Below are 23,692 nucleotides of genomic sequence, written 5' to 3'. Positions count from 1 at the left end.
CGCGACGTGGCATTTTAATCCCCGGTTTCAGGCAAATCTGTATTCAACATTGCTGTCAAAAATACATGCCTTATGAAATATTGGCGCAGATTCGTTTTGTAACGAGGCCCTCACGCACCACTGTATTTTCACTTTTTCTTTGATGCTCATACCACGAAACAAAAGCAAAAAAAAGCAGGAAAACCTCTGATATCGGCCCTCCCGGACAATGTAGCCACAGCTGCTCAGATTACAAAATTGACGCTAGCGGTTTTGACGCCAATTCAGCGTCTCTTGAGCTCGGAATGCGGTACGCCAGGGCAACAGTCACTGGAGGGGGAGGGGGGCGGCCAGCCGCTCCAGGCAGAGGTGCAGGGATGCTGAGCCGGGTGGTTAGCAGGAAGCCATCCTCAGTCAGTTCCGCACCGGCGCCTGCCCGTGCTTTGGATTGGTTCGGTGGCTGGTGACTGCCAGTGTCGACATGGAGTGCCGACTTGGAGGGAGTGAGGGAGATGAGGAACGCCCTTGCAGCTATGAGCTGTCAGCAATGTCCCACTTGTCGCGGCATGTACGGGCAGGCGATCCCGGGCCCATCCCCCTTCCGCTTCGCACGAGACCGGTTGGAAACGGGAGGTGGAGACGGTAGCACCCTCTCCCGGGCGACAGCGTTGTCCCGAAAGAGACCGTCATATGCGAAGATGCGAGCGCCGTGCGTACAGGCTGCAAGCCACAGCTGGGTGTAGTGTATCCCATGCAAGCAAAGCACCCAAGGGTCTGAGGACCAAGCGTGTGGTGGGTGGAGAGGGCGAGGGGAGATGCATGTCAGTCCATCCGAATGTGTGCGGACTGGGGGGGGGGGGCATCTGCCACCTCTGACCGGGCGGGCTGATGTGGCGTGTGTGCGGGAGGCACCAAGAGGACACTCCGAATTCCGCCGCGGAGTCCTGCCGACCGCAACGCGGGGAGTCTGCGCACCGCTTTGTGGGATGCCGGGACCTGAGACGCCCGAGAGGGAGAGGAGGTGGGGCGTCCAGGCCGAGTACAGGGCTTCGGAGGTCCCGGACCTGGACCGCGCCAGCCTTCTTTTTGAGGCCTCCCGGTATTCGTGTGGACTACCCCCTCCCCCCACCGTCCTCTTAATCGACGCCACTGTTTCTGCCCTCGACCAGTGATGCCGAACGTGGTCCGTGAAGGTCAGGCCATTCAGCCCACCCATCCGTGTCTGGCACCGATCGCGCAGCACGCATCACAGGAAGGGGCGAGGAGGCACGGAAAGGGCCCGTCATCTGCACTGCTCACTTCGACAGCGGGTGGCTGGTCCCAGGCCACCAGGATCTAGCCGTGGTGCAGCAGAGGCAGGGAGTGACCCGTGGTTGTTTGCATTCACTTCTCGAGCTATTTGTATTCTGAGGATATTCTCAAAAGAAAAATTCTGTTTGTGGGCCAGTAAATGTACCGGTCTCTAAGTCGATCATATTTGATGAGTTGGTCGCAAGATGCGCATTGCTACGCGTCTCTGCATATGTTCAAACCCCGTGTGTGTACCTCTGAATCCACCTCTCAAACATTGCGCCGTTTTCTTCCTTGACACACGAGCCGCCAACCTGCATCAATGACAGGCTCCCACAAAGCTACGTACTACGAGCTGCTTGAGAGGGCTAGGACGCCATAAAGGAAGAGCGAGCTTTTTACCCTCCGTCGAGCGAAGCTGTTTTCATATTTGTTTTGTCCTTCCGCGTTTACCGTCCTGGAATCGAAGAAATTACCGAGGATGACTGAGCGGTCGTGGTGCCCATCTAGTGACACACAGGCGTGTGTAAGAGGCGTGCCAAGTTTCAAATGTATTGGCCTCGAGAACAGTGAGCATGGCGGGCGTGACCCCTTCTCGGCTGAAAGGGATGCGTGTGTTGCTGCAAATAGCAGTGTGTCGGCAAATGAAATTGCGGAATCTCTGACAGTGTCCTTCCAGCGTCGATTTCGTCGCTTCGATGCAGCTCTCGTTTGCTCCAACGCGAACCGCTCGTTGTGGTGTCCGCATTTTGGCGAATTCAAACCGTTAGCCGAAGATTCTGTGGTGGGAGAGGGTGCCGCGGTTTGCCTTGATGTAGGGTCTATCGGGCGCACACCCATACATGCATCCGAGCTCGCGATTCCTTCCAACAATCTTGACGACTTCTTGTCCCTTGTGGCGCGTCGCTCTGCTGAATCCAAGGGACTTTCGGCATCTGTGTCGGTGGCGAGACTTATCGCGTTGCCGTGCACTGACACTGTTGCATCGTTGGGTGATATACTCGGGTCTCTAATGAGCAGCAAGCCAGTGGTGGAGCAGCTGAGTGGATTCCTCGTATGCGGGGCGTCGTCGGCGAAGACAGACACGGTCCTTGCTGAGTTCCTTAGTGCCGCAACAAAACTTGAGGAATTGTCTTTGGTTAACTGTTCTCTCGAGAATACTATTATTCCGCTGATGGAGGCTTTGACGTCAACAGAGATGCAGCGCTTAAGTCTCGATCGGAGCAACATCGGATTCAGCTCTGCAGACACAGATTTTGAAGGCCTCACTCATTCATTCTGCGAGGCTGTAAAGGTGAGCAAGTTTCTTACCTCGCTAAATCTTTCCAACACAAATCTGAACGTCAATTTTGTGGTGGCCCTCATTGACGCCCTCATTGAGTCGGATACGAAACTGTTGCCTGAAGACTTGGGCGAGGACGCTGCTGAGGATATAGAGTGGTCCCTTGAAGGGCGGCTTAATAAAGCCGCCTTTCTTGGTGGCCGCGATCCAGATGATAGCAGCGCTTCTCTGGCCGACAGTGCGACTGTCAGTGACGATGGCGAGGATGCAACTTCATCCCCGGGCTCTAGTGAGAGCGATGAGGAGAACAGTGTAAGCGACAACGAGAGTGAAGAAGAGGTGGGCGATGATGCAGGAGACGAGGATGCGTCTGAGGGGGAGGAAGGGGGTGAAGAGGAGGAAGATACGGAAGATGATGAAGAGGAAGCCATCCAGAGGGCTAAGGATCAGAGGCAGCGCGCGCGAAAGGAAAAACGGGAGCGGGAGGCCCAGCAGAGGCACTTCCAGAAGCAGCTGAGGGCGTTTCTTCGCGGTGAGGTACAGGCACGTAGCGCACTTGCCCACGAGTACTGTCGCGAGCTCCAGAGCCTCGTGACAGTCAACAGTGACGCCATCGCCGATCGTCGAGCCACAGAGAGGCAGCAGAAGAAAGAGGCGTACTGCAGTCGTCGTAGTGGGTGGTCACGATTGGAGACACTGATCCTGCGCGGCAACCAGGTCGGTGACCGCGGGTGCAAGAAACTTTCCTATGCGCTGCGGGATGAAGTGCCCCTGTCGGCGGAGGAGGTGGTGGAGCGTCAGCAGGCGATGGATGCCATCTGGGACGGCTTGGGAGAAGAGATCGGTGCTGCCAGAAGTGCCGTAGTGAGAGGAGAGAAGAAAGCGCGGCAAGCGCTGCTGCAAATGGTGCAGCGCGAATCACTGGTTTTGGCCCCTGCCCACAGTACGAGCATTTCCGCGGCCCTATCGGATTCTGGCGATGAGGATGAGTACGCCAAAGAGGCACCGCCCGTGCTGCTCACTAATGTGGAGCAACCGCCTGGAGGAAGCAGTGCTCTCGATGACAACCCAGGGTCAGATAGCGACGCCGATACTGATGCTGATGCTTCTAGCGACCTCTCCCCTGAAGAAAAAAAGGAGTGGCAGGAGTGGGTAGCGCAAGCACTCCCCCACCCACCTGTTGCCCATACTAAGAAAGGTATGAACACTCTTCGCGTCATCGATCTGGGTAGCTGCAACATTGAGCGAAAAGGATTAAAGGCTCTGGCAGAGGTCCTCAAAACAAATAAAGTGCTAGAGACGCTGTCCTTGCGCCATAACACGATAGGTTCCAGGGCACCGGCAAAGAGACACCAGCACACGGAGGATGACTTGTCGATTTCCCCCGAATTCGCCGAGTTTTCTGAAATGTTGTCCACGAACCGCGCTCTTTGTCACCTAGACATCGGCTACTGTCACCTGGGCCCCAACGATGTGCGGGCTTTGGCCAAGGCACTCTGTCAGAACAGCTCCATGGTTACCCTGAACCTGGAGGGAAACCAGCTCAGCGTCGACGAGGCGTATCAGCAGCAGAAGCACGCGCACTCGTACTTGTACGACTTGTGGATGACTGTGGCACGGCCGGGCAGCGCGCTGCGCAACCTTAACATGGACCACAACGATCTCGCCGCTTGTTTGTGGCAGGAGGAGGTGGCGGCACTGGCTGCTGTATGTGGCCAGCTCACGTCACTCTCGCTCTCTCATGTGAGCTTACAGCTTCGGCACCTCCAGGCCTGGTCCCAGGCTCTGCCGCTGCCGGACATGTCCTACAGTCCAACTGTGCGGATCCTGCACTTAGCTCGCAATGAGTTCGTCTCCGAGGTCGATGGTGCGGCGCTGGGGTTGTTGCTGCAACACTTCACAGCGCTTGAGGAGCTGTCGTTGGAGGGGCATCCGCTACTCGGCTCTAGTGGGATGGCTGCTGCGCTAGAGTATCTGCCGACTACAATGCGACGGCTCAATTGCACCGCGACTGGCTTGACCACACCCTGGGTGGGTGCTGCGCAGAACCCAGTGTTTCCAGTTGCGGTGGCAAAGCAGCTCAAGTGTTTGTTGCTTGGTGACGTAGAGGCATCAACGGTGGACGCGATTGGTGAGTGGGTAGCTTTTCTGAAAACAACTGCACCACAGAAGCTTCAATTCCTTTCCCTTTGGGCCCGTGGAATGTCGGGGAAGGAAGTTGATGTTATGCCGCCGCTACTCGACTTGGCGCAGGCGTGTCCATCGCTGCTACACGTGGATAGTGGCTTCCAGCCGTATTTTCACATCTCCACTTTTGCCAGCAGCTGCTTCGAGGAAATGGAGCTGCTACTTTTCCCCCGGCGTATGCAATTTGCCGCGTTGCAAAGCGAGATCTAGGGGCGGCCATCACAGTGGCGCTGCATTCATGGGTGTGTCACACTGTAGTGAGCGTGACCAGCAATATGTACAGTAATGTCCAGTTTTTTTTTCCTCTTAGTGAGGGAACGTGACTTTTTTTTTGTCTGGGGCACTCGGAGCGACAAAACAAAGAGTCGGCAACATAGGCGTCCCACCTTTGTCGCGCTAGGACTCACATACACACTACCACACGTAGATCCACCGGCGTTTTTTTTGTGTATGCCCTTTCCTGTTTTGTCCCCCTTTCTTTTATGAGAGGCAGCGATATCAGCTCCGAAAGGGAGCCAAAGAGTCAGCAAATTGAAATGTGCGTCATGAGGACCATCTAGACGTGTGTGCGTGCGCCCCCTATTTCGCATCGAGTATTTTCCGAGGCAGCTGTGCCTGATAGCTCTTTGTGCCCCGCTTCAAGAGTGTGTAGTCTCAGCAGGATTTCAAACAGACAATAGAGGACAAGCGCAATATTCGTTTGTCTTTGATTCACTCCAGACTTTGGCGATGAGGTGGCTGTCTGTGGCTACTGTCTCCTGCAGTGCTTTCTGCTTTCATGGTACAATCCCTTTTTTTTTCTCTTTACTTGTGCCACCCCTGTTACTTTCTTTCCCTGAAATGCTGTTCCTCTGTCGATTTCGTTTCCTCTTCGTTGTGTGACTGGGTCCTCAGGAATAGCACCCACGACACCGACCCCCCCCCCACCCAAAAAAAAAGGAGGTGTAGCGATTGTGCTGAGCAACGGTAGCAGCAGAAAGACTTTATATCGTCGATTAGGTTCACAGAGCTCTCGTCTTTCATTGGGGGTTTTCCTGGGTGCGGTCTTTTGTCTTGCAGCAAAGCTAGCGTGTTTATCCGCCCTACACTGGCTGGTCGAACTTGTCATCATGGCTGGTAAGTGCACATATGTGACCCTGAGCAATGGGGTGCAGGTGCCTCAGCTCGGCATCGGAACCTGGGAGGCGAAGGATGAAGAGGTTCTGCAGAACGTCAAGTGGGCTCTCAACGCTGGCTACCGTCACATCGACACCGCCCACTTCTACAAGAACGAAAGGGGCGTTGGTCAGGGTATTCGGGAGAGCGGGGTGCCACGCTCTGATATCTTTCTCACGACTAAGCTGTGGAACGACGACCACGGCTACGATAACACCCTTGCCGCATTCGAGACGAGTCGCCTGGAGCTTGGGGTCGAGTACGTGGATCTGTACCTCATTCACTGGCCCGGTCCCAATCGCACGTACCTCGAAACGTGGCGTGCCTTTGAGAAACTATACGAGATGAAAAAAGTGCGCGCGATTGGCGTGTCCAACTTTGAGCCTCACCACCTAGATGACCTCCTAGCAAACTGTCAGATACCGCCGATGATCAATCAGGTAGAGATGCATCCCCTCTTCCAACAGAAGGAGCTCCGCGCATACTGCGCTGAGAAGAACATTGCCGTGGCGGCATGGCGGTCTCTGGGCAAGGGTGCTTTTCTGGACGAACCTCGCCTAGTGGTTCTGGCGGAAAAGCACAAAAAGTCCGTAGCACAGGTCATCATTCGATGGCTCCTTCAGCTCGGCGTCGTCGTCATCCCAAAGTCCAGCAGCGAGGACCGCATCAAGCAGAACTTCGACGTCTTCGACTTCGAGCTTGCACCGGAGGACATGCGGGCAATGGAGTCGATGAACGCGAATGCGCGTATTGGGGGTCACCCCGATACTTTTTTTCTCACCGAGCGCAAATGAGAAGAAAGGGGGGTGAGAGGAGAGGGTTGTCGCGACTCCCTTTTCTGGCGTACGTCCCTGCTATATATGCGGCTCGTGTAGATCAGTACGCTGTTGAACCTACATGTCTGTAGCAGTTTGACGGTAGACCACACATATTCATGGCGCGCTCGGTTGTGGCTTCCTCTACTCCCATTCTTTTACGCATTTGAATTCCTCCCAACTCGGTTCTCTCTTCTTCTCGCTCTAGAGCGGGTCCTACAGCGAAGCGTAGAGGAGGGAAACATCACACACACGCACATATATATACCCACGATGTACGCAGTGGAAAGGGGGTAAGGATTTGCATTGGCAGCAACAGCAACAGTACGAGAGAGAGGGGGATAGAGAAGACTGCGTGCTTCGCGGTCCCCATTACGGTCAGGTTTTCTCTCCTCAACCTTTGTTCTTTTCGTCGGTGTACAGGGATATTCCCAGGCAGATCCATATGGACTCAAAGTCACCTTGCCTGTAACCGGAGTGTTTCATGGCCATTGTGCCCTTCTCCCATCTCCTCAGCAGCACAAACACTTGGGCAAAGGGGACACTTGGCATGAGAAAGCAGCACTCCTATCCAGTCGCTCATTTTTCCTGAACTGCTCGAGTTTCCGCGCTTTTCTCGCTGGTCTTTCCGGTTTTAACGCCAATTCAGCGTCTCTTGAGCTCGGAATGCGGTACGCCAGGGCAACAGTCACTGGAGGGGGAGGGGGGCGGCCAGCCGCTCCAGGCAGAGGTGCAGGGATGCTGAGCCGGGTGGTTAGCAGGAAGCCATCCTCAGTCAGTTCCGCACCGGCGCCTGCCCGTGCTTTGGATTGGTTCGGTGGCTGGTGACTGCCAGTGTCGACATGGAGTGCCGACTTGGAGGGAGTGAGGGAGATGAGGAACGCCCTTGCAGCTATGAGCTGTCAGCAATGTCCCACTTGTCGCGGCATGTACGGGCAGGCGATCCCGGGCCCATCCCCCTTCCGCTTCGCACGACACCGGTTGGAAACGGGAGGTGGAGACGGTAGCACCCTCTCCCGGGCGACAGCGTTATCCCGAAAGAGACCGTCATATGCGAATATGCGAGCGCCGTGCGTACAGGCTGCAAGCGACAGCTGGGTGTAGTGTATCCCATGCAAGCAAAGCACCCAAGGGTCTGAGGACCAAGCGTGTGGTGGGTGGAGAGGGCGAGGGGAGATGCATGTCAGTCCATCCGAATGTGTGCGGACTGGGGGGGGGCATCTGCCACCTCTGACCGGGCGGGGTGATGTGGCGTGTGTGCGGGAGGCACCAAGAGGACACTCCGAATTCCGCCGCGGAGTCCTGCCGACCGCAACGCGGGGAGCCTGCGCACCGCTTTGTGGGATGCCGGGATCTGAGGCGCCCGAGGGGGAGAAGAAGTGAGGCGTCCAGGCCGAGTACAGGGCTTCGGAGGTCCCGGACCTGGACCGCGCCAGCCTTCTTTTTGAGGCCTCCCGAATTTCGTGTGGACTACCCCCCCCCACCGTCCTCTTAATCGACGCCACTGTTTCTGCCCTCGACCAGTGATGCCGAACGTGGTCCGTGAAGGTCAGGCCATTCAGCCCACCCATCCGTGTCTGGCACCGATCGCGCAGCACGCATCACAGGAAGGGGCGAGGAGGCACGGAAAGGGCCCGTCATCTGCACTGCTCGCTTCGACAGCGGGTGGCTGGTCCCAGGCCACCAGGATCTAGCCGTGGTGCAGCAGAGGCAGGGAGTGACCCGTGGTTGTTTGCATTCACTTCTCGAGCTATTCGTGGTAGAACAACGATTGGAGCAAAAGGAAGTACCTTGCCGCTTTCTTCCCTATTATTATCTTGCTTCGGATTTTCTTCACGCCGATTTTGTTTCTCTTTCCTCGTTGTATCGGAGTCAACTTCGCTGGACCTCTTTTTTCCCCCTCTTCCTGTCCTCTCCTTTGGTTTCCTCTAGCGTTCGTGCCGTGTTGAGTTTTTGTGTTTTTTTGCACGTTGGAGTGGATGAGAGGGAGCGGATGGGAAAAAACGAGGAGAGAGTGGCGTGTACTGGTGTTTAGTGGACTTTACAAGAAGTCGTTTGTCACTTTTCATTTATCCCTCATAGCTCGTTTTGCATCTGCAGGGTGTGTGTGGGGAAGCTGTAAGAGCTACCTGCGTTGGTGCGATGAAGAAGTTACTGACCTCGCGTTTTCCCCTCTCACTTACTCGAGGGGAAGAAGAGTGTTGTAGACGCATGTTAGTCTACAGAAAGAGACTGGACAGTTGTTGAGTGACCCCTGCTTTATTATTCGCTCGTCTTGCAGTTGTTTTCCGTATGATCTCAGCTGGCTTGGCAACTTTGCCTCGCCCGTTTTCTTGTCTAGTTTCTACTTGTTCATCCCACCGCTGTGCTTCTTTTTTTTCTCGTGTGCCACATACGCCTTCTTTGTGCTCCCGCGGCGTGCTGCTACCACCCGTTTTCTGTTATTGTGGCATCTATTTCGTACACACGTACATTCACACACACACACACACACACACAGCTAGTTCCAAATGGCTGACGCTCAACCTTCCGAGAACCCCGTCGTGGAGGCGCCCCGCGCGGAACGCGGTTTCGGCCGTGGCCGTGGTGGTCGTGGTCGCGGCGGCCGCGGCCGTGGCCGTGGCGGTCCTGGCGAGGAGAAGGAGTGGGTTCCGTGCACCAAGCTGGGTCGCCTCGTGAAGGCGCAGAAGGTCACCTCTCTGGAGGAGATCTTTCTCTTCTCGATGCCCATCAAGGAGTACCAGATCGTTGACGCCCTCATCGCCGAGGGCCAGCTGCGCGATGAGATGATGAAGATCTACCCCGTGCAGAAGGCCACATCGGCCGGTCAGCGCACTCGCTTCAAGGCCTTCAACGTCGTCGGCGACGGCAACGGCCACATCGGCATTGGTTCTCGCGTCGGCAAGGAGGTGTCGCTCGCAATTCGTGCCTCGATGATTGCGGCCAAGCTCAACATCGTGCCAGTGCGCCGCGGCTACTGGGGTAACAAGATCGGTGAGCCTCACACGATACCGATGAAGGTGACCGGCAAGTGCGGTTCCGTCGCCGTCCGCCTTGTGCCCGCGCCCCGTGGTACCGGTATCGTCGCTGCTCCCGTGCCAAAGAAGATCCTTGAGTTTGCCGGTGTCGAGGACGTGTACACGAGCTCTTGTGGCAAGACCCGCACCCACGGCAATTTGATCATGGCCACTTTCTACGCCCTGCGCAAAACCTACGGCTTCCTCACCCCCGACCTCTGGGCAGACACGGAGCCTAGCCGCGATCCGACAGACGAGCACGCCGTGTTGCTTGCCGAGACAGCTGCTGCGTGAGGTGCACACGAGCCGTTGGTCTCATGCCAATTGGAAAACGCGGCAGATTTTTTTTTTTTGTAGCATTGGTCGCCCCCTTTACTCTGTTTCACTGGAAATGAAGGGACCTTTGCGATTCTTTTCGTTTCCCGATTTTTTTAATGATGCAAATCCAGCAACAACGCGACTGGGGGCAATGCGAGACGTGCGCGCGCTCTGTGGCTTCCTGCTCCGCACCCTGTTTCTTCAACGATTACCAGGAGGGAGAGGGGGGGGGGGTGGCAAGACGGGAGGGCGTTGTTTACCTCTTTGTTTGTGCGGAGAGGCACGCTAGCGCTTCGAGTGGGTCTTCCTCTTTTTTTTTTGGCGCTGCTTCTGCACGAAGCAAGAATGCACGTGCGTCTTGGTTTCGCCCATGTCATGTGAACAATGCACCGCGCACGTAATAGTTTGCTCCTCTCTGTTACCTGCCTGCGACTACTATTTACTGCACTTTTGTTCCGTATTCCTTTCTGTGCCTCACATTTTTCACGTTGCATCCACGAACGGGCGGCGTTTTCTCTGTGGGAGCTAACGCCGTCTTCGTTTCTCCTCCGAAAACACACGTCTCCCGTACTTTCCTTACTGGGCATTTTTTTTTGCGTCCTCTTTCCTCCCCCCACTTGGGCACACTCGTACAACAACGAAAGGGAACGGTCCGCGCTAGAAAAGCGGAGGAGACGGTCACTGAAAGGGGATACACACACATAGTAATCCATCATAGCACCCGTTCATCTCTGCATCATATCGGTGCACACACACACACACACGCACACACACACAAACATCCCTTCACTTTTTTTGCCAAAACGTCAACTCCCCACTGTCCAAACAACAAAGAGCATCACCAACGTCTCCACTAACACCCAAGCACATCCGTAAACAGAGGGGTGAACGAAAGCGTGGCGATACTTTGGTGAACGTAGCACCCAAGTCACACAAGGTGAAGGGGGAGAGCGAGTCGGGGGTGAAAACAGTGAATAGCGCCCTGCCTTGCACTTCTCCCGTCCGCACACCAACAGTCTACCACTTATTCAAGTCACAGGAACGGTCTGCATTTTAGTTTCAAGGGGAAAGTTCACAGGGAAAAAAAGTGAACATGCGCTGTGTGACGCGATTGCGCTGCGGGCGGTGTTCGGTAACTTTATCGTCTCTGGTATTGAGTCGACGTTGGAAATCTCCAGAAAATTCTGCGTCGGGGCAGCACGGAGAGCCGAACGTAGCACCTGGTGCCACAGTTCTGCCCGGTGTTGACCTCGCTCGTCGCGCGGTCAGCCCAAGCCAAGAGTTCCCGGCCACGTGGAGCAATGACGAGCCTCTCCCCCCCTCCAACCCACATGTGCAGTGGCGAGAGCACTACTCGCTAGACGCTGAAAAGCCGTACTACCAAAATATCAAAACTATGGAAGTGACGTGGGAGATTCCCGAGGGCTTCGTCACGCGCTTTCCTGGCCTATACGCATCTAACGGCTATCACGTGGATGCAAGGGGAGCGGTTTCCCGGTCTTCATCTTCTGCAACTTCAGCGGAGGGCGGCGTTGGCCCTGCAGTCGCGAAGAAGTCGGGACCGAATGCACTGTCATTGAAAAAGAGGCTGGCGGCCTACGGCGCAGGCGGGCTCTTGTGGTACCTTATCATACACAACATCTCCCTGGCGTGCGTTTTTATCTGCCTCTATGTCTTCCGAATTGACTTGATTGGCTACGCCTGCTCCTATGGCTTCGCCGTGAAGCATTCGGATGGGGTTTCGGTGAACGATAACAAGCGTCCACCGTTCTGGAAGACGTTTGTGATTTGTATTGTCCTCAACAAAATACTAGTACCGCTGCACCTCCTTGTGACAGTGACCTCGGCCCCTTGTCTAGTTCATCGCCTGGAGCCAATCGCGACGTCGTTATTTCCAAAAATGAGGGCCTTTGCCAGGAGCCTTGTTGGCAGAGAGAGCGCTGCAAGCACAGTGGCCAAGGGGTAATCCACGAGGGAGTCGTCATGTGTAGCTGTGTCTCGGCAGTAATTCACATGTAGTGGCATCGTTGTGCGCCTTTGCATATATGTGGTGCTTTTTCCCCCCCTTACCTTCGTTGCCCCGGTTGTCCATGGCGCTGGTTACACGCTCCGATATCGATCGTGCACAAGTCAAGGCGAGGTGGGCAGTTACTTGAATGCTGACTGTGCTTTTTTCCCTTCCACGGATTGTCGTGTCGCTCTCAATATGGCGCAGTCTGAGGTGTGTTGCCTGTACGAAACTTTAGTGCTCGCGATTCCTGAGCGGTGAAGAACAAGGGGCGGTGGGTGGGGGGGGGGGAGACACTGGTGGTGGTGGCCGTGGTGGTGGGGGAGATGTTTTCATTTTGTGCGACAATTTCTCTGATTCGCACCATTTATGGTTTTTGTTTTTGAGTTCCAGGCCATGTCCAAACTCACTTACCGGCTCTTGCAGACAACATACACATTTTGCTCTTTGCTGCTTCAATGACAGCGCTGGGCGCCGTTGTCTAGAGCTCACCACCACACCCAAGAATAAGAAGCGGATCTAAAGGAAACAAACACAACAAAACAGGTAAGTGGCAAGGGTGATTCAGCGGTCTACATAGAGTTTGCAGATATCTGCTTTGCTTTGCCTGTCTAGAGTACTCGAACATGGTTCAAAGTGGTTGCCGTCACCCCTTTTCCCCGTCTTGCCGCTCCCCCACACGTGTCTGCATGTGGTTTCTGTCGACGAGTGCACAGCGGTGCGCTGGCCGAAGCAGCTTTATCCTGTTTTGTCCCTTCCGTGCGTAGCCCCCCCGTTCTCCGATTTAAGGGCAGTTTGAGTCTCGTATACGATGGTGGAGGGGGCCCTCCAGCCATTGCCCGCTTGCTTGCACCTCTGCCTCCCCTCTTCTCCCCCACACTCTCGCCTTCTCTCTTTCATTCTCTTGTCAATTTTTCTCCTTACCTCGGGGCGCACCCCCTTTCGCTGTCTCGTTGCCTTTGTTTTCACGATGCTCTATCCATCTATAACCCTCTTTTTTTTTTTCGCTCTTCATTCCATTGGACATGGACATGATTGCTCTCTCCTGAATAACTGTTTTTTACCCCTCCTCGGTGTGTGTACTGGCCTTCCCAGAAACCTACTTGTTTGTTCACGATGACGCACTACTCCCGCAAGCCGCAGTTGTCGTCGAAGAGTGCGAAGGCAAAGGTCAGCGACCTCCGTTGCCACTTCAAGAACACCTTCGAAACCGCGAATGTGATCAACGGCATGCCCCTCCGCAAGGCACAGCAGCTCTACCGCCAGGTGCTCGCCAAGACCCGCTGCATCCCGTTCAAGCGCTACAACGGCAAGATTGGCCGCACCGCTCAGGCGAAGGAGTGGGGCCAGACGAAGGGTCGCTGGCCGCGCAAGTCTGTCGTGGCCATGATGTCGCTGCTCAAGAACGCCGAGGCCAACGCCATCGAGAAGGGTCTTGACCCCAACCAGATGGTCATCAAGCACGTCCAGGTGGACCAGGCTGCCCGCATGCGCCGCCGCACCTTCCGTGCCCACGGCCGCATCACGCCATACATGTGCAGCCCCTGCCACGTACAGCTGTTCATGTCGGAGAAGAAGGAGCGCGTCCCGGCCCCTAAGAGCGCCCCCAAGAAGTAAGAGCGCCAGGGCGTACAGAGAAGGACTGGGGTAGAGCCCTCAAGGATCTCGAAGCTGTCAAGAAAAGAGGAGTAGATGGAGGTGCAGGGCATAGGCATTGACTTGTTCCTCATCATGTGACCGATAGAGGCGTGAGCAACCCAGTAGCATGTTTTTTCGCAGCTACAGCGGTGGTTCTGTGCTCGTCCTCTCCTCTTTTGTGTACATCTGGTTTGCTTCTTGTCGTGTGTCTACCTTCGTGGTTTCATCACAGTCACTGCTGAGGGTGTGTGGCCCATCATTTACGCTGCCCTGGTCGCGTAATGTCGTCATCAACTCTTCTTACCCCCCCGAAACATACACGCACACATACACGCGCGCGCACACACGGACGTGCACAGGGTTTAGCTTCCAGGAGGTTTCTTTGATTTCATTTCTTCTTGGTTGTGTCTTTTTATCTCACTTCACTCCTCCAAAAAAAAACCCGAAATGCAGCGTCTTACAGAGACGAGAAGTGGGCGCTAGTGCAGCTGCATGACGCAGCAGCTAGACTCTCTTTTTTTCATCCTCGCTCATTTGCTGTTGCTTAGCGCCCCCTTGTGTTCGTGTGTCCGTGTGCATGTTGGGGACGTCTGCTCCATTGCAGCTCACGGTGTGGTCTCCTGTCAGACAAGGGTGACGGGGTTTCTGTCGCTCCCATGACTCCCCCCCCCCCAAACGCTGTGCTTACGTCGCTTGCTGTTGTCGATTTGTTTTCCCGCATGGGTCTCGACCGCATTGTTCCCGCAAGAGCAAGATGGACACAAGAAGTGCGAATGTGTCGAAACTACTGTCATCCAACGGGAGGGGGGGGGGAGAGGGGGAGGAAGCAACTCCTTTGGTTCAAGATGATGTCTCCGCATTGAGCTGCTTTGTGCTATTCTCTCGTATCTTTTCCGTTCTCCCATCCAATGCAATTTCTCTTCACTTTAGGTCGCTATCCCATCGGTGTTGTCTGCCCCCTCTCTTACAGACACAGCCGACGTATCCACGCGCGGCGTGGCCCAGACCGGTTTCCCTTTTCTTTGCAATCGTTGGGGTTCTTGGCGGCGCACCATGAACACCACCACCGATTCGCAGTCAGCGATTCATCCACCGGTAGTCGACCGGTTGCGCATTGCTATCCGTGAGCGACCGGCATCCGAGGAGGAGCTACCCTTGACACAAGTGTTGCTCCGCACTGATCAAGACAAGCTCATCGCTTTCGCTCCCCATGCTCCAGATGGGCTCATGTACGACTTTGACTACTTTTACCCACAAAATGCACGCCAAGATGACGTCTTTCGCACAATCGGGCTCGAAGTGGTCGACTTGGTCTTGGGCGGTATCAGCGCCAACTGTATTGCAGTGGGCTACGCGGAGACAGGCAAGACGCACACGCTCTTTGGCAGTCCAAACGAATCTGGGCTCATCCAGGACACTGTGCGAGAACTCTTCCAGCGGCTGGAGGCGCAGACACACACGCAGGAGTACAGCGTCGGCTTCTCCTACTGGGAGATGAACTGCAACCTTGTCCATGACAACCTGGTAGATGAGGAGGCAACATTTGCGCACAGTAGTGGTGGGGAGAGCAGCACCACACGCACCCACGCAGTGTATCGCGATGGCTTTGGCCGCCTCTACCTTTCGCACATAACAGAGGTACCCGTGAAGGACTTTGACGCCTTCATGACACTTTTGAATGAGGGTAACCAACGCCGTGTGCGCCGTGGCTACGCTCGACAGTTCCGCTGGCACGGTTTTGCGCAAATTTCTCTCATGACGCTTGACAAGGACACCGGTGAGCACTGCGTGCTGCGTCGCCTGACGTTCGTGCACACAAAAGGATCGGAGAGGGTGGGCGCAAACAAAGCACCAAAGCAGATTCTGCGGGAGGGAAGTCAGGTGAATGTGAGTAGCACGTTATTGAACGCGGCGGTAATCCACTCACTTGAGTACCGCGCCAAGCGGGCAGAGCAGTGCCGCACCCAGGCGAAGCTGCACAACCTGATTCAGCGGAGTGAGTCATTTTTTATGGAGTGCCGCTACACTCAAGTCATGTCGCAGCTCATGTGCGGACATGAGGCCTGCTTCGTCATTGGTTGCGTGGACCCCCTGTCGTACAGTGAAACAGTTGAGACTCTGGAAAACCTGCAGCTATATCGAAACCTCCTAGCGTCGTGTGTGCCAGTGGTGACGTCGTCGGAACGCGGACGGCTGCTTCGGCAGCTGCGCTCCATGGAGGCGGCGATGGGCGGGGAGGAGATGCTACAGTTCATCTACTGCAACACCTCTGGCCGCCCCCTCACAGAAAAAGAGGAGGCACTGATGGCTTTGCGCGGTAAGCTTGAGGTGTGGGGTGGGAGTGAGGTAAGCGATACGATGAGGAGCTGTGCCCCGAAGAGCGTCCCCAAGCCCCTTGGCGTTGACACTGAGGGCCGTAGCACCCGTAAAATCGTCTTCCTCAACGCCGCCAAGACGGCCACCTACGAAGGAGAATGGAAGGGCACGGTGTTTGATGGTTTTGGCGAGCACATCCAGCCCAAATTCAAGTACCGCGGGGAGTTCCGCTGCGGCAGGCGTGAGGGGCACGGCACCCTTTTCCTGCGCAGCTCCAAAGAGAGTCCGTACCACCGTGTCTACGAAGGCGAGTGGCTTGCTGGGCGTCGCGACGGTCGTGGAACGCAGTGGTGCAGCAGTGGGGAGGTGTACGAGGGCGACTTCGCCGCTGATGAGCGACATGGGCTGGGGAAGCTGTACCTCGAAAACGGGGACGTGATCGAAGGAAGCTTCAGTCACAACAAGTGCGAGGGCTGGGCAGTGCTTCGGCAGAAGAATGGTGACTGGTTCGAGGGGTACTGGGCCAACGGCGAGCGTGAGGGTGCCGGTGTGTGGCACTACGTGAGAAGCCAGCGATGCCTACGCGGCGAGTGGCATCACAACATAGCTGTGCTGGGCACTATGGAGGATGACATGGAGAAGATAGACGATAGCACCGGTCCTTTCATACCTCGCCTGGGGCTGTTGAATAGCGATGGCATTATTGCTCAGCAGCGGAAGCTACTGGTGGAAAAGCGGCGCTTGGAGTTTTCGGCCGCCGGCCGGCCGTGGCTGGATCACTTTGGAACGGACAGACGATGTACCGTGCCGATTTCCCCCGCAGCAACGCCGATGTCTAGCAGCGAAGATGCTATGACGGCTGACAGTCACACAGTTTACGGGCTGGAGATCGAGTAGAGGAGGAGGTAACAGGCAGTGGGACGGAAGGGCGATCACAAAATTGTAGCGACGCCCTCCCGCCACCGTGACACCTTGACAAACCTCTGGCCTCTTTTCTTTTTGTTTCTGTGTTGTGTGCGTTAGGAGGGAATAGAGGTGCGCTGGCACAGTGGATTGATGTAAGCGGTTCTGCTCCATGTATAGTAGGCGAGGTGTCACACCTCTTGAGCTTTATTTTCTTTTGTGTTTTTTTTTCCTGGTTTTGCGTTTCGACTCATTTGAACTCGTATGTGCGTGCACCGGGGGGGGGTGTCCTCCCCCCCCCCCCTTCCCCCTTTTTTGTACATCGTACGATTCCCCGAGTGCACCATAGTCTCACCTTGGCTTCCCCCAAAAGGCGGGGAAACGTCAAAGAAGGGCGAGGAGGGGGTAGGGGAGAGCGATGATGCACTCTTCGCGTCCTGTGCACTCTGTTGTTCTCCGAGAGCACTGGACGAGGAAAGGACTGGAGGCGCAGCACGTCTTCGCCACGGCGTGCTGCGTACGTCTATGGGTGTGTGCAGTTACCGTCCCAGCTGCGATGCAGTGTCGGCCTTCTGGACAACGGGATCAACCAATGGAGTTCTTTTCAACATGCGCCAAGCAACAGGGCCTCTTTCTGGCGCGATTGATAAGAGGGGGAGGGACATCCATAGAATACATGGATGTCACAACACCCGCTGTGTGTGCGTGGGTCTATGTTTCCTCTGTATAGAGAGATCACACCGCCTACCTACGGGTTGAGCTCGTTCGTGTCTGCACCTCATGTGATTTAGTCGCCTTCTGCTCCTTCCTCTCTGTTTGTACTCCCTCCTCCTCCTCCTCACCATCTTTTGTCCCCCCCCCTTCCCCCATGTCCGTTTCATCGCGACGTGGCGCATAATTACGGGCGGTGCACCGGCGCAAAGGGTCGTGTGACGAAAAAGAGAGGAAAAAAAGGGGAAACAGGGACGCCTGCATTGCTCGGGCTTTTGACATTTTTTCTTCGCCTTTTTTCACTCTGCGAGCAAATGGAGTCACTGTCTCGAGTAGCCTACGGGCCATCGCCGCCGCCCGCGGACACCAAAGGGTCGTCACGAGGCCGCAGTGCGGGCAAAGGGCAGCATGTGGCCCATCCGCCAATGGTGCGTTCAGTCGCCGCCTACAAGAAAAACACCTCGCATCGTACCAAAGAGGCGAGGCGTCTTGTGGAGGAGTACTGGCAGTCGGTCTGGCATTCTCATCATGACCCGCCGCTGTACCACACTTACTCAGATCGCTACGGCGGGGCCAAGGGAATCCCGTACGCTACACGAAAAGCGCCACAGAGCGGGATCGCCGCGGGAACTGATGTGGGAAGCCTTAGCGCAAGTGTGCCAGACTGCGTGAGGGCAGCAGACGCTGCTTTTAACGACGGTCAATTGGCAGTGGCGCAGGTGCATCTTCAGCACGCTCTCACTGTATTGCAGAACGACGCTGAACCGCGCGGTTTGTTGACGGTGGAGGCCCTGACTCATTTCCATGGTAACAGTGTCGAGGACGAGCAGCGTTCGTTCTGGGTGGCAGAGGTGCTTCGTCGGATGGGGATCTTGAAGCTCATTCACGGAGACTACGCAGAAGCGCGTGAGTTATTCAACGGGAGCATCATCGCTAGTCCGCTCTATCTAGATAGCTACCTTTTGCGTGCCTCTTGCTGCGAGGCGCTCCGGTGCTTCGCTGAGGCGCACGAGGACTACTCCAAGTACATGAAGATGGCGGAGCCATCGATGGAGGTGCTGGCGCACAGTGGCAAGTGTGCTGCTGAGGCTGGCTTATCGGAAGTAGCCCGAGCGCAGCTGGGGCGCCTACTCCAGTTGTCGGAAGAAGTACTCGCTCGTACAGCCGCTGCACACGGCCAGGAGACGGATTCAACGAGCGTTTCGGGTGATTGCCGGATGCCCTCATCTTTGCCGCCCCTCACCAACGCCGGGTGGGTTGTTTGCTCCTTCACTCACACCACCGACGCCGAGGCCCCCTCGAGTCTCGAACAGTTGCGCAGCGCATGCGCTTTTTACGTGACCCATGCCTACTTCTATCTGGGGTACGTTGCTGAGGCCGAGGCGGCGTCTTTGGCATCTGTGATGCCTGCCGAGGCAGCCACGTTGCACCAACAGGCCTTGTCGTACTACCGTGTGGCAGTAAGCAACACATGCTACGTTCAATCCTACGAGGACAGCGTTCGCAGGTCAATGAATGCCGGCAACTATGCGCTTGCTCGTCACTTGCTTCTCTACCTTCAGAAGATGAACCCTGACTACGCTGGCCACTTTCTCGAGACTGCACGAGCGTGCCGCGCAGAGGGTGATGTTCAAGGAGAGCTTCGAGCACTTTCTGCGGCGCTGGATCGTCAGCAGACTCTCACTGAGCGCCGCTCTACTCTCTTCGCACGTGGTACCGTCTACGCAGATCAGCTGTGCGACTGGTCACGTGCTATTCGTGACTTCACGATGCTCCTCGTCATCCCGTCGGTGCAGCAGCCAGCGGGGGAGGCCAATGGTGGGGCGTCTGTGGTGGACTGGTGCACACCGTTAGCGCTAGTGCGACGCGCCGCAGCGTACCGCCACCGCCAAGTCGAGGGTAACCGCACTAGCCTACTGCAGCGTGAGGATGACGAGGCATCCCTCGCTGACTACGCCGCGTTTCTGGATGCCCTCGCCGAGATCGAGACCAGTGGCTGCGACACCGCCGATGCACCGGAGCTGTGTCAGCCACATAACGTCATAGCAGCTCTTCTCTTCCTTGCCAACGGAGCCTATCACCGTCATCAGTACTCCAGTGCAGTGCGCTACTTCTGTCGCGCCATTGCTCTCGGGTGGCAGCCTGAATCGTCCACACCTGCGCCTCTTCCAGCAACGGAGCGGCTAGCAGATCAGCTGTACACGTCAATGGCGCACCACGTCATGACGGTGTACCCGCCCGGTGATGACATGTTCCGTGTTCCGTACGAAACACGGGAGGCCACGACAATCGCGGTCACCACCTCTGTTGCCGCCGCGGCGGCCGAGACCCGACGGGCTCCGAAGGTGAGTGAACGCAGCACCTCTGGGGGCGGCAACCGCGCCTCCGGTGCCGATGGCGAGCGCAGTGGGTTTGCGTGCCCTCCCTTGATGTACATGGTAGTGGATCAGCGCTATCAACAGCTTCGTGCGCTGGAGCCTACCTTCTTCGCCGCTATTGAAGACGAGTTTCTGGATGCATGGGAGCCCTATCGTGCTGAAGTGGAGCGGTTCAAAGATGAGGCCCTCTCCTTCCGTGCTGGAAGGCGTGCGAAGCGATAAGACCGGTGTAAAAAACCATCAAGGTAGGTCCTGCAGTCCTGGTTGTGTTTAGGAGAGGAACTGTGTTTGCTGTGTGAGCATTTGAGGCTCGATTCCGCGACACACCAAAAGCCCACACCGTCCGTCTACTCGTCCCCCAAACTCCTTCTCACGCATGATGTACTTTATTAAAAGAGTTGCCCTGCAGCTCAGTTCTCTGTCTGTCGGCCAGAGCAGTGAAAAAAGGGGGAGCCCCCCCCTCCTCTTGCTGCCGCGGCTCGTTTTCTTCTTCCTCCCTCCCCCCCTCTTCCGTCTTTTGCCCCTTCGCTACACAGGGACACACCCATTCACCCCGCTTCCCTTTGAAGTATTTATAGGCGAGTGACACTCGTCAGGCTTTGGGGTGTTTTTCTCGGTGTCTAGCGCAATACCAGGAGCAAAGGCATCGTCCGGAAAAGTAGAACAGAGGGGAGCAGCGGCTGTGCATATACGACATTTGCTCTACACAGTTCAGCAAAGCACAATTTAAGATGTGTCTGTCTTCGGTTCATGTGGGGGGGGGTGCGCTCGCGGGCTGTTCCCTGGTGCCGCCGCCGCCGCCACCTGGGGAGGCACAACGAGGGATGAGAAGGAAAAAATGAAAATGAAAGTGCTCGCGTGCTTTTGTTCTAACGCTCTTGTCCTGCTCGCATTGTCACGGCACATGCGTAGCATTGGAGGTGCCGGCCTTCTTCCCTGTCGCGGGCCTCGGGTGCAGCTCAGTGCCCTTACATTCCGCACATTTTTTTTCTTGTACATGACCACTACAGAAAAAAGGATGTGCACTAGACGGAAGGTTCTCAGACCCCTCTGTCCTTTGCGCTGCCTTATCGAGGTGTATTTTCTCACATAAACGCTGTTCCTCTCTCCTCCTCTCTCCCACCACACACGTTTCTCTCGCGCCCACGAAAACATACACACTTCCACATACATATGTTTGTATGCACGCACCTACTGTGAAGTCCACGTTTGTCGTTACTTTTCCCACTCCTTCGTTGTTAAAGTCAAGTTTTTTTTCCTTTGTTTTCTCTGTAGTGTGTGCGCGTGTGTTTTTGTTTTTAGTCGCCTCTCTGCGAACTGATCCCCCCTTCACGATTTTTGCCTCTTCCATTCCCGCGGACATCACTGAATTCATTCATCCCTTGACTCGCCTTGTCTCCGATCTCCTTCGCCTCATTTCTTTGCTCTGATTCCACACGTTCGCTCAGCAGGAACCATGTACAAAGATCACGGACAACCTCAGCAGCTGCACGACCACTCTGCTGCCCATGGCGCGATGGGTGGCTACAGCGGCTACCCGCAGCAAAACCGCCAGTTTGGCGGTGGAAACCGCGGCTTCCAGGATGGCATGGGTGGTGGCCCCTATGGGGGCGGGTTCAACCGCAACGGTGGCGGCGGTTTCCGCGGTGGCTTTGGCGGTTTTGGCGGTGGCGCACGGGGTCCGCAGCCGGAGTACGGCGGCAACAACCACTACCACCGCGAGGAGAAATCCGAGGAGGAGATCTTTAAAGAGCACACGCCCGGTATCAACTTCGACCAGTACGAGGCAATTAAAGTCTCCATCACCCCGAACGACGTGGAGCCAGCGGAGTCCTTTGCCACTATGACACTCGCCCCGGCTCTAGCGGAAAATGTGAACCGCTGTCGCTACCAGAAGCCAACCCCGGTGCAGAAGTACGGCATTCCATGTGTGCTGAACGGAAGCGATCTAATGGCGTGCGCACAGACCGGCTCTGGCAAGACTGCCGCGTACCTCATCCCGGCCATCAACTTCATGTTAGTGAACAACCTCAACCGCTCTAAGCCCACAAACGGTCAGTCTGCCCCCTCCGCGTTAGTGCTGTCGCCGACGCGCGAGTTGTCCATCCAGATTTACGAGGAGGGCCGCAAGTTTACGTACCGCACGGGAATCCGTTGCGTTGTCGTTTACGGTGGTGCGGACCCGCGCCACCAGATCCATGAGCTGACCCGCGGCTGTGGTCTGCTGGTGGCGACGCCTGGCCGTTTGTCTGACATGTTCACCCGCGGCTATACGCGCTACTCCGACATCCGCTTCCTTGTGCTGGACGAGGCTGATCGTATGCTTGATATGGGCTTCGAACCGCAGATTCGCGCGATCGTCCAGGGCCCCGACAGCGACATGCCGCAGCCGGGTGAGCGTCAGACGTTGCTGTACTCCGCCACCTTCCCGAAAGAGATCCAGCAGTTGGCCCGCGAGTTTCTGTACCACCACCACTTCCTGCAGGTTGGCCGTGTAGGTTCGACTACGGAGAACATCACCCAGGAGGTCCGCTGGGTCGAAGATGTGGATAAGCGCAACTGTCTGCTGGAGGTTCTGAAGGAACATCAGGGCGAGCGCATCCTCGTGTTCGTGGAGAAGAAGCGCGACGCCGACTACCTGGACCGCTTCCTCCATCAGAACCGCATCCCATGCTCGTCCATCCACGGTGACCGAGTCCAGCGCGAGCGTGAGGAGGCCCTTGAGGTTTTCAAGGGCGGTCTGCGCCTCGTGCTGGTTGCAACTGATGTTGCTTCACGTGGTCTTGATATTCCCAATGTTGCGGTTGTGGTGCAGTACGATCTGCCAAGTAACATCGACGACTACGTGCACCGCATCGGCCGTACGGGGCGTGCCGGCAAGCGCGGCACAGCCATCTCCTTCTTCAACGACAAGAACCGCAACATCGTCGATGAACTCATCCCACTCCTTCGCGAGACAAACCAAACCGTTCTGCCGGAGGTGCAGGCGCTTGCCAAGAAGCCCAACATCCAGAGCCAGCAGCGTGGTCGTGGCCGCGGTGGCTTCCGCGGTGGCGGAGGTTTCGGTGGTGGCTACGGCGGTCGCGGTGGATACCGTGGGTACGGCGGCGGGTACGGCGGTGGCTACGGTGGCGGTTTCGGCAACCAGAATAGTGGCTTCCGTCCCCGTGGCGGTTACGGCGGTGGCTATGGCGGTGCGGCCTTCGGCGGCGACCGCAACATGCGGGCCGACGTCTTTGGTCAGTAGATGTGAAGGAACTTCTGGTGGCGAATTTATGAGGGTGCGGTGTGAAGGGGGAGGGGGGAATGACGGCGCTTGCAATGGAGAAGGGAGTGGCCTTTTGCAGTACTAATTTGTTGGCATGGCAACACTACCTTTTTTTCCTCCCTCTTCTCCCCCGCAACTTTCTCATGGAGTCCAGGACCACAGCATTTTGCGTCCGCTTTATGTCGATGATGCGCTTCTTCTTCCTCCCCCCTCCCTGCTGAGATCTTCCCCCCTTGCCTATCTCCTTGATCGAAGCGAATGCGAGAAAGGGGGGGGGGGCAGAGGAAAGGAGAGAGGACTGTGTGTGTGTGTGTGTGTGTGTGATGGCAGGCGGAGAAGTAGCAGCCACAACCGTGTCGCGGATGGTGACGACGCTAACACTAAAGAAAATAGAGCGTAAAAGAGAAATTCTTGAGAGGGGAGGAAC

At 56.2% G+C, this 23,692-nt stretch overlaps 8 protein-coding genes across 8 annotated transcripts; all 8 read left to right on the top strand.

Annotated features, from left to right (window-relative positions):
• Positions 1 to 1,750: 1,750 nt before the first annotated feature.
• On the top strand, positions 1,751 to 4,948 carry JKF63_02405 (uncharacterized protein; the record flags this gene model as incomplete). The annotated part of the gene is made up of 1 exon (XM_067898431.1): positions 1,751 to 4,948. The coding sequence occupies one exon, from the start codon at positions 1,751 to 1,753 to the stop codon at positions 4,946 to 4,948; it is 3,198 nt and encodes a 1,065-aa protein (XP_067754588.1).
• Positions 4,949 to 5,847: 899 nt separating this feature from the next.
• JKF63_02404 (uncharacterized protein) lies at positions 5,848 to 6,687 on the top strand (the record flags this gene model as incomplete). Its single annotated transcript, XM_067898430.1, has 1 exon — positions 5,848 to 6,687. The coding sequence occupies one exon, from the start codon at positions 5,848 to 5,850 to the stop codon at positions 6,685 to 6,687; it is 840 nt and encodes a 279-aa protein (XP_067754587.1).
• A 2,531-nt stretch (positions 6,688 to 9,218) lies between these two features.
• JKF63_02402 (uncharacterized protein) lies at positions 9,219 to 10,019 on the top strand (the record flags this gene model as incomplete). Its single annotated transcript, XM_067898429.1, has 1 exon — positions 9,219 to 10,019. One exon carries the CDS (start codon positions 9,219 to 9,221, stop codon positions 10,017 to 10,019), a length of 801 nt encoding a protein of 266 aa, XP_067754586.1.
• Positions 10,020 to 11,136: 1,117 nt separating this feature from the next.
• Positions 11,137 to 12,009, top strand: JKF63_02401 (uncharacterized protein; the record flags this gene model as incomplete). Its single annotated transcript, XM_067898428.1, has 1 exon — positions 11,137 to 12,009. One exon carries the CDS (start codon positions 11,137 to 11,139, stop codon positions 12,007 to 12,009), a length of 873 nt encoding a protein of 290 aa, XP_067754585.1.
• A 1,158-nt stretch (positions 12,010 to 13,167) lies between these two features.
• Positions 13,168 to 13,668, top strand: JKF63_02400 (uncharacterized protein; the record flags this gene model as incomplete). Its single annotated transcript, XM_067898427.1, has 1 exon — positions 13,168 to 13,668. The coding sequence occupies one exon, from the start codon at positions 13,168 to 13,170 to the stop codon at positions 13,666 to 13,668; it is 501 nt and encodes a 166-aa protein (XP_067754584.1).
• Positions 13,669 to 14,742: 1,074 nt separating this feature from the next.
• On the top strand, positions 14,743 to 16,902 carry JKF63_02399 (uncharacterized protein; the record flags this gene model as incomplete). Its single annotated transcript, XM_067898426.1, has 1 exon — positions 14,743 to 16,902. One exon carries the CDS (start codon positions 14,743 to 14,745, stop codon positions 16,900 to 16,902), a length of 2,160 nt encoding a protein of 719 aa, XP_067754583.1.
• A 1,031-nt stretch (positions 16,903 to 17,933) lies between these two features.
• On the top strand, positions 17,934 to 20,219 carry JKF63_02398 (uncharacterized protein; the record flags this gene model as incomplete). Its single annotated transcript, XM_067898425.1, has 1 exon — positions 17,934 to 20,219. The coding sequence occupies one exon, from the start codon at positions 17,934 to 17,936 to the stop codon at positions 20,217 to 20,219; it is 2,286 nt and encodes a 761-aa protein (XP_067754582.1).
• Positions 20,220 to 21,453: 1,234 nt separating this feature from the next.
• Positions 21,454 to 23,244, top strand: JKF63_02397 (uncharacterized protein; the record flags this gene model as incomplete). Its single annotated transcript, XM_067898424.1, has 1 exon — positions 21,454 to 23,244. The coding sequence occupies one exon, from the start codon at positions 21,454 to 21,456 to the stop codon at positions 23,242 to 23,244; it is 1,791 nt and encodes a 596-aa protein (XP_067754581.1).
• Between the last annotated feature and the right edge of the window lie 448 nt (positions 23,245 to 23,692).

This window comes from Porcisia hertigi, chromosome 32 (genome assembly GCF_017918235.1).
Source record: "Porcisia hertigi strain C119 chromosome 32, whole genome shotgun sequence".
In the NCBI taxonomy this organism is placed as follows: domain Eukaryota; phylum Euglenozoa; class Kinetoplastea; order Trypanosomatida; family Trypanosomatidae; genus Porcisia; species Porcisia hertigi.
Note: the sequence above shows the minus strand (reverse complement) of the source record. Positions and strands in the feature narration are given on the sequence as shown.